The 17,277-nt window shown below is 38.0% G+C and overlaps 1 protein-coding gene across 4 annotated transcripts in view; it reads left to right on the forward strand.

Annotated features, from left to right (window-relative positions):
• Positions 1–14,598, forward strand: part of LOC121314606 (arf-GAP with SH3 domain, ANK repeat and PH domain-containing protein 1-like) — a 217,966-nt gene extending 203,368 nt beyond the window's left edge. For all 4 annotated transcript variants that reach the window (XM_041248042.1, XM_041248044.1, XM_041248041.1 and 1 more), the window contains 5 exons: positions 82–157; positions 300–358; positions 777–1,267; positions 7,436–7,558; positions 14,308–14,598. In XM_041248042.1, the coding sequence (XP_041103976.1) occupies positions 82–157; positions 300–358; positions 777–1,267; positions 7,436–7,558; positions 14,308–14,382 (824 nt within the window). In that variant the 3' untranslated portion in view covers positions 14,383–14,598. The remainder of the gene's footprint in view (positions 1–81; positions 158–299; positions 359–776; positions 1,268–7,435; positions 7,559–14,307) is intronic.
• Positions 14,599–17,277: the final 2,679 nt, after the last annotated feature.

Consider the following 17,277-nt stretch of genomic DNA (forward strand, 5'->3'; position numbering starts at 1 on the left):
TATTGAAGTTAAACTTAACTAGTAATGTTAGTTACTCACTTTTAAAGAGTTTCTGGATTTAACAAATTCGCTGTTTCCTAGGTAATGATTTCGGTCCAGCTTCTACAAACAAAACTTCAACAGGGAACAAGTTTGATGGAATTACTCAGCAGCAAAGGTATGACAAATAAGAGTTCCTAAAAAATAAAGTTCAGTATGCAAACTATTACGGTGGTGATTGAACCTGTTATTTTTCAACATTATTAAATGTGTACGATACCTGTTTACTGACTAAGATTTTTTTTTTCCCCCCTTATTAGCACCGGGACCACAAAATCTACTCTGGGCCCAAGAGTTCTTCCCAAACTACCTCAAAAAGGTTTTTTTTTTTTTTTTTTTTTTTTTAATACCATAATGACTGATGCATGGGTAACTCATATTTTTAAATAATACTTTTTAAAATATTATCCATGCAATATATACTGATAGATCTGTATGAATTTAAGAATATAGTCCAAAATGAAATTAGGCATGCCAAATAATTTAGTATAGTATCTTAAAATATGTTAACAAAAATATGTAAAGTATTGTGATGATTACATTCCAAAAGGGGGAGGCAAAATGTTAATACTTTATATTGTGATAATGAAAAGAAAAATGTACACCAGACTGAACCACTTGTCACTAGAACCCTTTGCTGCAATTACAGACGTTTTGATATAATAGAATATGTTTTACTTAGTGTGGTTGTAAGAAAAATGTAAATCCCTATATTCTTTTTTTTTGTTTTTATTCAGTTGCATTAAGAAAAATCGATACCATTCATCACCCTTCAGTAGACAAACCCAGTCAGCCCCCTGAGGTTTTCCAGAAGTCTCCCCAGCCTGTTGAAATACCCCAGAAACCTCAGTTAAGAGAAAAGCCCCAGCCAGTAGACCTGCCCCCCAAGCCTCAGATTGGAGACTTGCCCCCCAAACCAGGAGAACTTCCCCCAAAGCCCCAGCTGTCAGATTTACCCCCTAAGCCCCAGCTTGGAGATTTACCTCCCAAGCCACAGGCCAAGGATCTTCCACCCAAACCTCAGCTTACAGAGATGCCTCCAAAACCACAATCTGGAGAGAGTTTGCAGAAGTCTCCACCACTGGAAGTGGCAGCAAAACCACAACCTATAGAAATACCTTCAAATCTGTCAGGGGATGCTGTGCAGAATCAGCCCTCGGAGGATACCAATGGTACATCCCCTAGTTTACCAGAGATGCCAGTTCCTCTACCTAGGAAAATAAATGCAGTAAGTAGACATCCTCATTTTGAAAAATGTATTTCCACCCTGCTAAGCAGTTGTTTGTTTTAATTGGTATGGAAAGACAGCTATGTATAACAGCCATATGCATTACCCAGTCATCTATCAAATTCCATGTTTTGGGTTTCCTCAGAATGTAGTCTGCTGCACTGCTTTAAATACTGTAAACCCCTTCATATCCACAGTCGCATTTTTGTTTAGGGATTTTTTAGAAACAAAATTAGACGACATTAACTGAAAAGACCAGCAGTATTGAATTGTATACAGTGCAGTGCACAGTTAGTAGCCATTAAGGTTAATTATTAAGTTGATGTAGCGAAATACAATAGGAACCTCATCTGCACTTTATTACTGCCATAGCAAGGGCTGCTGTGGCCTTTAAGACAAAACCCAGCAGCTGCAAACGGTGTTTTTTTTTAGACAAGAACTCAGGATTTTATTTTATTTTATTTTTTTAAACACAGCCAAATATTTATTAAATGTTCATTTTTGGCTTCTGCCCAGCTCACGTCACAATGTGAAATGACATTCTGGTATGTAGATAATGTCCTTATTATTAATCTCGCCTAGTATCAATGCATAATATCATTGCAGAAGATACCAGAGCGTATTTGCAGTTTAACATTTAAAAAAAAAAAAAAAAAAAACATTTTGATTTACATGTAGCCTACACTAATGCTGTGTGTGGGGGTCTTCTCTGTACAATTAAAATGAAAATGTAGTGCTGAGAATAAACTCAAGACAGAATATTCAGTATTAATGACAATTTGGTTGATTTGGATGCTGTCAGATTATACTTTATACTGTACTGTTAGTGAGTGTATCTGAAGCAATAAATAAATACATTGCTGCGACATAAAAAAAAGATCACCGATTTACTTTGAATACTGTTATCATGAACAGCTAATAGCAGGATATATAGACATACTTAATGTAGGCTACTGTATTATTTAATTTTAAATAGTTTGTTTAGCCTAATCATGAAGACAACAAAATAAAACAAAAATGATAACGTCAAATAAAAAATAAAAGCAATAGGTTTAAATATATTCAGTGTCTATTAAGGTTTGTAATTGTTTACTAAGGAACAAACGTGTACATTTATTGTTAAAAAAAAAAAAAAAAAAAAAGTTTCAAACATTTCCTTAAACTCAATCATTTGTCATATTTTGTTATTTTTTAAAACAAAATTGAGAACTTTTTTCTTAATCAATTAAGAACATTTAATTTATTAAAAAACACTAAGCTATTACTAGACAATTTTTTGTAAACAGTCTTATTTCACACAGCAATTTTTACGAAATAATAAGCAATATTCAATACTGTGAAAATAGAGAAGGAAATCTATCAAGGTAAACGGTCTTGTATATTTATTTACATTACTAACAAAAATAGCTTGATGCAAGAATAGGTTGTAGCAAAAGCAATACAATGTTAGATGTTTCCAGTAAGTTAAGTTGCAAACATACAAATGTCTTTTAAATAGTAATTCTTACTAAGCAAGTACACCTCACTGTTTTAAATGCTTTTGTGCGTACAGTTTAACTTTGGGGTTTAAAGTTGATTTAAAGCGAGTGACAGTGGGAGCATCACGCACCAAAGCTGGGAGGGAGTTCCAAAGAGTCGGAGCCATGAAGCTAAATGAGCATTCTCAAAGTGTGGTGAGCTTTTGCTTGGGGATAACACGCAGGCCAGAGTCGGAGCACCTCAGCTTGCAGGCAGGGATATAGCAGGGATGAGGAGGTACTTGCGCGATTAAATTGCTGTACAAGCTATTACTGATACAATTGGGTGCCATATAATCCAGTGTTGTCGAGTTGTGAGGTTTACAGATGCTGGCTGAACAGGTGTGTCTTGAGGAGGCACCGGAAGGTGGTAGGGGACTAAGTAGTCCTGATATCCGTGGGTAGGTCGTTCCCTCACTGAGGGGCAAGGGTGGAGAAGAAACAGGCTCTGGAAGCGGGGGAGTGGAGAGGAGGTACAGCTAATCTGCCAGTTGTGGGGGTGAGAGGCGATGTAGGGAGAAATGATAGCCTAGATATAGGAAGGAGAAGAAAGGTCAAGACAGCGGTAGGCGAGTACAAGAGTTTTGAATTGGATGCAAGCAGCGATAGGAAGCCAATGCAAAGAGGGGAGCAGCAGTGTAGTGTGGAAGAAACAAGGAACTGAAAAGACAAGGTGAGCAGCAGAGTTTTGGATGAGCTGGATGGATAGCAAAAGTAAGGAGACCAGCCAGGAGGGAGTTGCAATAGTCAAGGAGGTCTGATTTGGAGAGGTTGGGTTTTAGATGATGCAAGTGCATCCAGGATGAGATGGCCGAGAGGCAGGTAGAGATGCGGGACGAAATGTCGGAATCAGGAGGGAAAGGAGAGGAAGATATGGGCATCATCAGCATAGAAATTATACGAGAAGCCATGGGAGGAGATGAGGGGACCCAGGGAGCGGGTGTAGAGAAAAAGGAGAGGCTGAGCCTTGGTGGACCCCTGTCGAAAGAGAGCAAAAGGCGTGAGCCACCCCAGGACACCCGGTACATGTGATCAGTGAGGTTGGAGGAGAAGCAGGCAAAAGCAGTGCGGGAGATTGCATACACCAGAAGTGGTACTCTGGAAGTTGTAGACTACTACATATGGAATATGTCTTCATCTAGACAATGTGGGGAAGCTATAAAAAAGGCTAACAAGATGCTCGGATACATTGTGAAAAGTGTTGAATTTAAATCAAGGGAAGTAATGTTAAAACTGTACAATGCACTAGTAAGACCTCATCTTGAATACTGTGTGCAGTTCTGGTCACCTCGCTGTAAAAAAGATATTGCTGCTCTAGAAAGAGTGCAAAGAAGAGCGACCAGAATTATTCCGGGCTTAAAAGGCATGTCATATGCAGACAGGCTAAAAGAATTGAATCTGTTCAGTCTTGAACAAAGAAGACTACGTGGCGACCTAATTCAAGCATTCAAAATTCTAAAAGGTATTGACAGTGTCGACCCAAGGGACTTTTCAGCCTGAAAAAAAGAAACAAGGACCAGGGGTCACAAATGGAGTTTAGACAAAGGGGCATTCAGAAGAGAAAATAGGAGACACTTTTTTACACAGAGAATTGTGAGGGTCTGGAATCAACTCCCCAGCAATGTTGTTGAAGCTGACACCCTGGGATCCTTCAAGAAGCTGCTTGATGAGATTTTGGGATCAATAAGCTACTAACAACCAAACGAGCAAGATGGGCCGAATGGCCTCCTCTCGTTTGTAAACTTTCTTATGTTCTTATGTTCTTATGAAAATAAGTTATTGTAAAATAACCTTTTATTCTGTATTCTGTATAACAGACATATTTTGGGGTAGTTTTACATTAAAACAAATTTAAGATGAATGATTCCTCCTGCATTAGTGTTAGTGCTTTAAAATACCTTTTTTAATTCAGTACAAAAATATGGACAAAACTTAGTTTAACGTTATATTAGAAAATGGATCAGAGATTTCCTTTAACCTGATTGTTAAGTATGCTTCCTCGCTTCCCTTTACGTTCAATCAATCTATTTCAATTTAGTGTAGCAAATAATATTATGGAAAAAGATTGACACAGTCTGGTTACTTTCAGCAACTTTATTTGAGCATATCACAGTAACAACACAGGCATGTCACTTCTCTTCTCTAATAAAGCTAGGAGGCTTTGAATAAACTTTATGAACAAATTGTGGACAAATTACTGAACAAACAGCACAAAGTTTTTGCCAGTCTTAACTTGAAAAACATCTTAAATGGTGCAAGCAAATTGCTACTTGATTGAGTGAGCACAAAAAGCTTAATATGAAATCTGAAAATAGATTTTAGTAAAGAACGACGTTTTTAATAATAGAACCATTCTAGCGTACTTCACTAAAGTAAAACCATGATTTTGTTATTTTGAAATGCCACCACTTCAGATTATTACTAGTGCTTAGTAACATTAACAACATATTTTTTTTAGAGTTGGTGCTGAACTTAAATCCCTTCATGGCCCCACAGCAACACAAACCTTCCTTATTATATAAAAAAAAAAAAACACGCCCACACAAAAAGAGTCTGGTTTTCTCGCCTTTTTTGATTATAATTGAATTAATACATAATCAAAACAAACAAAACTAACAACTACATTATTTAATACATATTTTTTTGTAGTCTCTGAACCAAAACTGCCATGCATCTTGTTACAGACATGCTGCTTCTGACATCATCTGTAAACAGTGCAGTGCAGACTTGTTTTTGTTTTTGTATTACATTTAAGCCTTTTAAGGCAAAACTATAACAAAACAACAGTGTCTACTGAGCAAAAAAGTAAAGGAGCAAAATGTATACCAGTATTGCCTCCCCTGTGCTCTGTGTGTTAGGCGCCTGCGGTCTCGATCAAGTTAGTCACAAAAACCAAGTGCCTGCGTTTTTTACAGTTTTCCAGGTATATATATATATATATATATATATAATAATATATATATATATATATATTAATATATATATATTATAATGTATAAGACCGTTACCAATTCATTTCTGGCAATGGTTAAGAAATGACTTACTTATATGACTTTGTTCCCATGTTCGTTACTTAGCAACCACAGAAAATACAAATAAAATCTGTGAAACACCAGTTTTGACCGAGAGAGCTCTCAGCTGTCAGTTTGGTTTGCTGCAAAACAACACAGACGCTGTATAACCTGCTGAAGACACGTTATAACAAGTCTGAGCATACACGAACCTGCACTCAAATGCTAATTAACAAATACAAAGTTACTGTTACTTTTTATCCTTTTTACATGTTTTACAAACAGTTGAAACAGTGATCACTTTTGTGTACCTGAACTGAATAACAGCTCTATGTAAGTAGAAGTTTTTTTTGTTTTTTTATTTTGTACAGAGGTATTATTTAGGCTTTTGCAGCGTCGTCCACTGCTGGATACTGAAACCTGAAAGACCACAGATGGAATTCTGAGCAAACGACATTACTCATGGAATATTGAGGAAAACATTTGTACTCATTAGCAACAAGTACTCATTAGCAACAAAAAGCAGTGCTGCATAAAAACATGAAAAAACTAAGAGAAAAGAGTATCAATTTTCTAAAAGCAGTAAGCGGGCATTACTGTCTGTTCGAAAACGATTCAGTAGCATCAGCCAATCAGCTTCAAGCTGTAGCAGGTTTTTATCAGGTGGTAGATGCCCATTGGATTGTCATCACTTCAATTGACCAAACTTTTGCATTTTAACTTGCCTTAAAAAAGGAAATTTCACATTGGACAGCAAATACTAAACAAAGACACAATTGTTCAAATGTATTTTATTATCCATCAAAACCAGCCAGTCAATATTTTGTAATGACAAAACCAACCAGTCCTGTACCTGCCATTGACTTATCAGCCAATTGCATGGACAGTTCACTATCCAGATGAACTATATGTAACACTTACAAGTTATTTGTTTTCTCTATTTTTATGTATGTGATCCTTTCAGAAATTTTCAGGACTATTTTCCTAAAAAATAATTTCCGAAAAATCATTATAAATTGAAGGTAAATCTAGGTCTTAAAAGTGTTGTTTCTTTTAGAAAATAATGAGAATATCATTTTCCAGTAGCAATAGTGCCCTCTCGATGAAGGCTTTACCATATGGTAGTTGACCTTGACTTTGGTTAACACTGTATTGCTTAATTAGATCACTGTATTTTTTTTTAAATTAGTAATTGTTTGTTGTCCGTCTCTTGCAGAAATTGCCTTATATCACACAACTATAAACTGTGGTCTTCATATTAATTATAAGCCTTTACCTGGGGGTAGCAGAAAGGCAGAGGCTTCAGTTTGCAGCACCTGCTGGAGAACATATGTATTTCAGTTAAAATCCAGTTCCTAGCCATGTAGTGCCGTCTAGCATTAAAAACCTCCAATGCCTGGTAAAACAAATCGCATGTTTCAGCAACCTCAATTGTGCAGCTAATTCTGACTCAGGATTTTGTGTCACTAAAATCAGTGGTACACATACAGGTAAAATGGGGTTAACAGTGTTTTATGAACAGAATGTCATGCAGTAGAGGAGACTAATAGGGAAAAATGCAACTTGGTTATTTTAAATATGTGGTCCTTCTGCAGGTATGAATGCTAAAAGCAGTGTAGTAATGTTTGCTGTCTTCGCAGGGGAAGAACAAGGTGCGGCGAGTCAAAACGATTTATGACTGCCAAGCTGACAACGATGATGAGTTGACATTTCTGGAGGGTGAGGTGATTATTGTTACTGGTGAAGAGGATCAAGAGTGGTGGGTGAGTGTCCCTGTGAAGCTTTTAAAGTTTACCTGAAAAAATAAAAAGGACTGTAGGGTTTAGCCTTTTGGAGCAGTAAAAAAAACTTATTGCATTTAAGTCAGTTGACATTCTTGGAGTTTATCTTATTTTCACAGTTGTATTTGGAGTTTACTGGTGTAGTATGGTGTAAATGGCATTTACTGTATTACATGTAGCTCGATGTCAAAGATGTAAGCCTTTATTTTGAAGGAAGTGCAAAGGATGGGTGCCTACAAGGTGGCAAAAGGGAGACATTTTGATTTTAACAAACTTAAATGTTATGGTAAACAGCCATTACTGGAATTATATTTATTTCTGGATCCTCACAGGGTAATTTTGGCAACATCTGAATTTTTTTTTTTTTTAATATTCTATAATTAATTGCAAATATATTCTATAATTACAAAAACAAAAGAAATATTCCTCTAGACCAGGGTCTCCAACCCTGGTCCTGGAGAGCTACTGTGGCTGCTGGTTTTCCTTTCAACCAATCTCTCGGTTACTTAATTGAACCAATTATTGCCTTAATTAGTCAAGATTAACAGGTGTTCCAGATCTTTAGCCACTGATGATGTAAAGACACCTATAAAACCTGCTGGATAGGGGCTCTCCAGGACCAGGGTTGGAGACCACTGCTCTAGACAATTCGATTTGACCTGTGACCTAAGCAAAGACACCTTTTATATTGCCTTTTTTTTTTTTTTTTTTTTAATTACATATACTAATATCCACGTATTATAAAAAATAAAAAATGTACTTCAGTGAGTTACAGGTTCTGTGACTGTAATCTAAAGGTCTCCTAGTTTATGGTGACATCACAGAAGCTCTCCAAAGGTTATTGTTTTGGTAATGTCCTTCTGGGCAGTCTTGGTGGAGCATTTGTCATGTGATTAGTCATTGCTGATGTCATTACTGATGTCATGTATGACATCATATCTGATGCGATGCATCAGGGGTGAGTTAAAGATGCAGGCCTTAATGTCCCATTTCCTACACCACACGTGGAAGGAAGTATGTTGTACAGCAACCCTTGAAGTGGATTCCACCCATAAAAAGGCAAGCAGCCTGGTATAATAGTAATCTTTTTTTTTTTTTTATACTGCCTTTCATAGTGGACCACCATCACAAAGCACTTTACAAGATACGAGACTAGGGTGTGTGAACTATGCATCAGCTGCAGAGTCACTTAAAAGAACATCTCACCCGAAAGACAGAGCACAAGGAGGTTAAGTGGCTTTTTCAGGGTCACAAAATGAATCTGTGGCTGAGCTGGGATTTGAACCAAATACCTCCTGGTTACAAGCACTTTTCTTTAACCACTGGACCACACAGAATCCTCAGGACTGTTCTAAGAGATCTAATTTAGGTTTAGATCTAATTTCCAGGGCTAGGGACATAAAAATGTGAGATCAGCTACTGAAATGTGTCAGCTGGCTTATTAGTCTTTATGAAAAAAATCTGTCCCTGTGCACTTTATCAAACACTACAGCAATCCAGTAATGAGACATGACTTTGTCTTATACTACAGTAACCCAGTAATGCAAAATTTTCTAATTGCAAAAACATGCTAGTTATCATCTATTAGTGAAACATATATAATACTCAATACAGCATACCGCATATACAGTATCATGAACATGAGACATAAATGTGGCCTAATGTATACATTTTACAATTGAGTGCAAATGTAAAACTTATTTAAGCATTTGAACCGGAGTAAGCGCTATTAGGATCCAATATGGATCCAATAAAAAATAGTTTTTATCCTGATTTTTATGAAGAACTAGTTCCCTTTCAATTCGAAGATGGCCACCAAACATTGTTATGGGATACACTCCCATCTATTGGTAGGTGTCACTGAGCTCCTATATCAAAGCTGCCGATAGGCTCCCTTCCCCCAGTGATGTCCTCGGTCCCGCCTCCTGAGGGTACTTAACTGTCATGCAGGGGGAGGAACACCCTCTTTCGCTTCTCACATTGGTAAGGTAAGACCTGTTGCATTGAGCCCTCTTTTCTTTTAAAAAGTGCTGTGTAAGCTACTGCTAGTTCCCCTGCACTTTGTGCTGAAAGCTGACATCACTACTTTCCCGGAATCAGTAGTTTAAAAATTCGTAGCCTTTTTATTCTATTTCTGACTATCGGCACCTGCGCGCTCCATGTGTAAGGCTGCTTCTTTCTGTCTGTCCATCTTAGTACGGTAAGTATTATTGTTAAGAATTGTGTGTGTTTTTCACCCTTTCTTACTTCGGCGAGCACTATTACTCTACGGGACCGGGCTTGCCTTGTTCCCGTTGTCAAGTTCGCAAACCAGCCGCCTGCAGGCCACGGTTGGGCCTTGTTTTGATTGTAGCTACGTGTCCCTGTACTCGCGTAGAGCGCTAGCTGCTCCACGGCTGCTTTCGCCGGGCCAGCCATATACTCCTCACCGAGGCTTCCCTCGTTGTTGGGTTGAGACATAAACTGTCTGCGCGCGCCTTCACTTTTGGTGTAGGTCTCTCAATCAATAGACAGAGTGCTATTTTAAAAGCTGTTTTAATTACTGTGTAGTGTAAGTCAATCACCCGCTGCGGTTTCGGCCCTGTCCCCCTGTTGTACGCTACGCGCTGGTCAGGCGTATGACCATGCGGTCAGTGTAGGCACCGTGCACAGCTGCCCTGGTTGTTTTTAATACCATAGTGCATAAGACTGTGCCTGTGCTACTTCGGTACTATGGTGCGCACGGTGCTTATTGTCGCTGTACCGATATAGGCTAGCATGCTAGTGCGGCGCGGTACTCAGTGCACGCGGTGCATATTAGACCAGTGCTGCACGGTACATGCAGTGCCTGGTGCAAGCGGTGCGCACAGTGCTCGGTGCACGCAGTGTGCACAGTGTTATTATTGCACGGTGCTCGGTGTATGTGGCTCACAGAGTGTTTACAGCGCAGTGGTTTATAACCCGGCACTATGACTGGTAGAGCTGGCTTCCATGCCTGCACGGCCTTCCACTGGAGGACAGGCACAGCATGTGTGCGCGGTGCCTAGGCCCCGATCGTCCACATGTTGCTCCAGATCTCCGGCCTGCAGGGTCAGAACCTGGATGCCTGACGCTGATAAGGCCGCGCTTTTGGACGTGCCGATATCTCCAGGCCACACCTTCAGCGCAGCAGTGGAGGAGATCCTCCAACAAGCCTTCGTCCAGGTAGGTAGCCGTGTTGCTCCATCCACCCGCTCCGGCGCGGGTCAGGTCGAGCTGCTGGCACTCGGCACAGCAGAATATGGTAACCCGGACGATGCCGATTCCCACAGCCCCGCTGGGTGACCTTAGGCACCGCCTACAGGCCTCATCTCAGCCGAGAGTCAGGACCCTCCCTCAGCATGGTGGACGTGGCCATAGCCAGCCCACGCAGCAACAACCACTACAGCAGTTCCAGGGGTTCCGCCCTAAACACCCGCCCACGCTAGCCCCGCCCCAGCCTCAGCCGCCCCAACAGTACCCCTGAAGGCTGGCAGCCTCAGACCCAATTCACGGCACAACAGCTGCACTACTGGCACGCTTGCACCTCTGACGTGTGGGTGCTTTCAACCGTACAATACAGTTACGCGTTTGGGACCCCCTCCTTTTCGCGGCATCACTACGTTCGTGACGGACCCGCTTCAGGCCTCGGTGCTCCAGACCGAAGTGGTAGCCTTGCTGGACAAGCGTGCCGTTTGTCTCGTAGATCATACCTCTCTCTGAGAGGGTTTCTACTCGAGATACTTTCTCATTTGTCCACAGCACAGGAAATACCTCAGCTTCGCCTTTCAGGGCAAGGCATACGAGTTTTTCATGCTGCCGTTCGGCCTCTCCCCAGCTCCACGTATGTTTTCAAAGTTGCAAGGAGTCAAGGTGATGAATTACCTCGACGACTGGTTGATCTGTTCTTGTCGCGAGAGGGAGCGGTGGCCCACACGGCGCTAGTGATGGAGAATCTAGTGAGGCTGGGCCTCACCGTCAACGATGCCAAGAGTCGGCTGATGCCAGTGCAGTACATAACGTATGTGTGGGGCTCTGGCTGGACTCCACCACGATGCACACATACCTGTCAGACGACAGGGTAGCAGCTTTACAACACCACCTCTCCCTGTTTCGACAGGGATCGAAGTGTCCCTTGTTTTGTGCCAAGAAATTCTGCGTCTGATGGCAGCAGAGGTATCAGCCATCGAGCTGGGTTTATTATGCATGCGCCTGCTACAGGCGTAGCTCAATGCGTTCTGTTTGCATCCCAAACGAGACAGGCACCGTCGACTGACAGTGTGTCTGACGTGTATGGCGGCGGTACAGGTTTGACATAGGAGCTCAGTGACACCTACCAGTAGACGGGAGTGTATCCCATAACGATGTTTGGTGGCCATCTTCTCTTTCAGGGAACCAGGTTTATGGTAGGTAAACTAATGTTTGTGTTGCTAAGCGTTTACCTCAGTATTCCATGAGTAATGCGGTTTTCTCAGAAAATACCCATGATCTGTTCAGGTTCTTTCAGTTTTTCCAAGTGGACCCTGTAATCTACTTCCAGTTGTGGGGTCAACAGTAGTGCACTTCAGTAAAATTAATTATTTATAATAAAACTATAACAATGACTTGGGACAAAACACTTCCCCAAACAATAGCCATGTAACAGGCGTGCAGCTCAATGCCTTTTCTGTTTGCAATCCCAAAGAACAGGCAAACCGTCCGACTTACCCAAAGTGCATTTTTTGTGCACGTCAGTCTAAATAAGGTCATACAATGTTACACTATTATATTTATATATATATTATATATATATAGAGAGAGAGAGAGAGAGAGAGAGAGAAATTATTTATTTTTTAAAATGAGGAAATTGACAATAATTACAGATAAAAATACGCTGGGTCCTGACTACAGTATTTGCACTAAATGAGCATGACTGTACAGTGCAGTGTTTCAAATGCTTTTGTATATTTAGCATTACCATGTTTTTGTTTTATGACGGCTAATCGAGATGTTTTTAATTCTATACATTCCATATTATTTACAGTAGAGTATCAAAGTGCATAGCTATTTGTTTTACATTAGAAATAAACAAAAATTATTTCTTTGGAAGTTCTTCTGGCTTTTGTGGTTGTATGGGTGAGTGTTTTTGATTTTTGTAAGCCTACGTAATGTAAATAATCATTTTAGGCTTATTTGAAATGTTTCGCCATTATTTATAGGTGCTCTGGTGCTCAGTCTCTCAGCCTAAGTGTACATGTAGGTTTTAAGTACTCGTTCACCTATCACTGACTGACACAGTTTTTATTATTTATTTACTTACTCTGTACAGTACAATATGATGTTACACTTGTGAAAAGCTTGAAATGTTAGCTACGATCAGCCGTTGGTTTGCATTCTGGGAGCTGTAGTTCAAACTGGAAAGCGTTCCTAAATGAAGTTACTGTCCCCTGCTGTACCTCACTGAGCTTGGCGCTCTATTTGGATTAATACTGACATTAATAATGAAAATTATGAATAATATTAATACTACAAGCCTAATAATAATACATTAATTACCGTAAAACAGCTCTGCATTTTTTTTTAAATGTAATTAAATGATACAAATTAAGCCAATTAATACATAACTTCATAAGTCGAAACCAGTTCATCGTTTTTGACAAACGTATTTGTCAATCCTGCCTTTGTCAATTGTACCCTACCACTCAGACATGAAATCCAAAATGGCAACTTAACTTAACCCCACTTTAGAGCTGCACAAAATAAGGTCTTATAATAGAAAGAACATAGCAACCTTAACTATGGCAGGACTACAGTACCATAATAACACAATGCAAAATATCCATTATACATGTTTATCTGAGAGTTTGTTGTGTAACATCCTTTTGTTTTACTGTTTTGCTCAGTATAGGGTTTGTCAATATTGCACATTTTATAGCCATGTGGTCGCACTGTGGGTTACATTTGTTTAGACTTTGAAAATGTACGTTATTTCAGTTATGAAAAAACAAAAACTAATAGAAATAAAAAAACACTATTTTACATTTCTTGTTAATCTATAACAGATGAGAAACTGACAAACAATAAGTAAATATAGAAATGTTTCATGTTTTAAGAAACATTGAACATGTGGGTCAGAATATATTATTATCACACAATGATATATGTCATATTATTGTGTGATCATAGTTTAGTAAATTACAAATTACTGTGTGATAATATATTCTGGTCCATACATTATTATAATTATTTTATATCCACACAAAAAAGATGTATTTTTTATTGTTTAGTTAATTAATTGCACATTTAACATTATGCGTCCTTTACAAACAACATATATTTGTTGTATTATAGCATTCATTTTTTCTGTATTAGTTCAATATTAATTAATAAACAATTTTCTCTTACATTATTATAATGTGTATCATTATTTAATTTGTAACTTTAAAATGTGTCCTTTTTGGAGACTAATTAATAAAGAGCAAGCAATAAACTCAATAATTTGCTTTTCTTTGTATTATTTAACTTTATACCTAATGTGTATTGTCTTTGCAAGTTTTTCGAAATAGGGTCAATATTATGTAATGCCAGATTTGTGCCATATTATTACTGACACCCTGGGGTCCTTGAGAAGCTGCTTGATGAGATTCTGGGATCAATAAGCTACTAACAACCAAACATGTTAAGCTACTAACAACCAACGTTTATAAACTTTCTTATGTTGTTGTTTTTTTTTTGTTTCATTTTTTTTAAAACAGATTGGACACATCGAGGGACAGCCAGACCGGAAGGGTGTCTTCCCAATGTCATTTGTTCACATCTTATCTGACTAGCAGCAAACTGACTTGTGCATTGCACGTCTTCATTAATAAAAGCATTAGGCTTCTTAAGCAAAGTGAATGACTGATGCCTCCTCTTAACCATGTGCACAACTATGTAAATAGCTGCTGTTAAAAAATGATTCCTTTAGGTTCACCATATAAGATGTAAAGTATATATGTAAAGTAAATATACTGTGTTATCCTGCCAGTATTACCATAGCCTTGGAACCTGGCTGTTGGACCTTGGAATAACCCAAACGACATTTGTAGAAACCGTTGATCGTGAATGAATGTAGAGACAGTTACTACAAATATATATATATATATTATATAGATATAATATATATAATATATATCTATATGATATCTATATATATATTATATATATAGACGTGTATAATGGGATACGAACCTGCTTGCTTACTGCTTATAGGCAGACTTGTTCAACTGTTATCTATAAGCTTTACTGATCAAAGGTTCTGTCATCTCAGTATTCTCAGTAACAGCAGGTCGCTGTAGAATAGATCATTGCTCCAGAATAAAAACTTGTGGTTAGTTTTGTAGATGGGCATACAGAGCAGAAAATCTACTTGGTTATCCTAAAAATGCTTAGTACAAATGCACATTTGAGGATGAAATATATATTCATTAGTTTGTATTCCTTATCCTTGCTTGCTTCTATATATATATATATATATATATATATATATATATATATATATATATATATAATTAACAATTAACAATCCCAGCATGTTGTCTTCTTTGAAAGTCATGGGACTTGAACATTATTAACCGTTGTGATTTACCAATATCTAGAATATATTCCAGTTTTTAGAATGTTAGTCTAATGACGGACGAAGATAAAGAATCGTGTTGTATCACATCATTCCGTACACCTCAATAATTGTTAGATTTTATTGTACTGTACTGGGAGATTAGAAGTTTAATGGACCACAGTATTATGTAGGAGGAACAATGTAATACCATATAATAGATTCTAGTATAAAACAGTGTTCATGGTCTGTGATTTTCTACTTTTAAAGTTTTGCTTGTCAATTCACTTGACCTTGTATTAAAATTATCTTGAAATTGTACTGTGTTATTTGTCCAGTATTTAAATAGTTTAGCACATTATAATAACAAAAAAGATGATTTCAGATATGAATTCAGCACACCCTGGTCTAAAAAAAGAATTGCAATTTCAGTTAAGTTGAAGATTTTTTTAAGGTGTAGTTATTCTACAAGAAAAATAGTGCAATTATAGTTAAGTGAATATTTATTTCATCCAGGATTTATTGAAGAGGATGTCTAAAGGCTTTGGGTTACAGTAGTCTGCCCACCTTTTCATTTAAAATTCTGCACAAAAACTTGATGTAATTGTCATCTTGAAAAATGGCTATGGAGATGGTTTAAATTGCTTCACCATGCTTATTTTACAGGTTTATTTGTAAGAGTTAACTGGATTAGACGTGTATTTTCAGATTTGATTTCCACTACGTTGCCAATTCTGGTTCCAGTGTTTCAGTTGTGCCGTTTTAATAGAACAGTCAGGAAATTCCACCCTATCATTCCATTTTACCCATTAATAAAAGTTTTATGTTGAATAAAGATTTGTAGTCTTTTTCTGTCTTTGATTGGGTGGTGGATGTCTGATATGGTTACTGCCAAGTTTGCACGTTTCAGGGGTTGCAGAAAAAAGTAATTCTGATATTGATTGATTGACACCAGTCTGCTGATAACTTTAGAATTGTGCAAGGTTGATTTCATCTAGCTTTACATTTTAATTAAATAAAATGCATTCTCAGTGGACATTCACAGCTGATCTTTTGCATCACCCAAAAATACCCTTCACTACTGGGACAGGTGTCAATGTGGGATTGTGTTTTACCCCGCTTACACTCCGATTACTTATTAAATACACTCTCTTGGTATCCCTACATATCTGTGTTTCTCTAATCAAAGATATACAGACAGATCAAGCAGGGAATTGGTCTAAAACCAAATTATCAGTTTTGGAAATGTATCTATGTTTAATTTTCTTTTGCAGTATTAATAGTCATAAATGAAAAAGCACAGGAAAGTTTCTTGTTGAGAGGTTTCACATCTCTAATCAGTAAAAAAAAAAAAAAAAAAATCTGTATCATTAGAAGGGTTGGTAAAATATCTACCCTAAAACAACATTCTGTAGACAACACCTTTATGGCACGTTCCATTGTTGTACCCAACCCATACCTAGGTCACCAGGTATGGGTACGTTTGGGTTGGATACATTTCCGCTGCAGGGCCAGGGGCAGGGCATTATTGACTAGCTGATGAAAATGCACAGAAGATGGAAGGAATGTGTGATTGATCGAATTCAGGTAGAGCAGCAGAGAAAGTACGACAGTAGTAGGCAATTAATACATCAGGAAGAAATAAGAGCAGTGATGAGGAAGATGCTATTAAAACTATGATTAACAGAAGTAATCTAGCATTCCTGTCACGTTAGCGTGTATGGGCCAGTATAGTATGAGTATAAACTGAGTATAAGCAAAGACCAAGAAGGTATTTGTTTTACATTATCTGTTCATTTCATCAGTATCCAAGAAATCTCACTCACGAAAACAACACTTTGTGTAGTGCAGAATTAATGTAACTCGAGAGAAAAAGGGTGATCAAAAATACAAATCACTCTCAAATACATTTCAAATCCCACACAGATCTAAAATAATATGCTAGAAAAACTATAAAAATATCAACATAAACTTATCGTGCAAAACTAAACACACAAAACAAAGGTGCAAAAAGGTTATGTATTGTAGAATCGAGGGTAAGCAGTTCACATACAGACGTGTCTCAGTTCTCTTACTGGCTTTATTTTGTTTGTCTTATCACAGCTCTTTATTCTTTTGCATTAACCCGCCC

Source organism: Polyodon spathula, chromosome 4 (assembly GCF_017654505.1).
Source record: "Polyodon spathula isolate WHYD16114869_AA chromosome 4, ASM1765450v1, whole genome shotgun sequence".
NCBI classification, from domain to species: Eukaryota; Metazoa; Chordata; class Actinopteri; order Acipenseriformes; family Polyodontidae; genus Polyodon; species Polyodon spathula.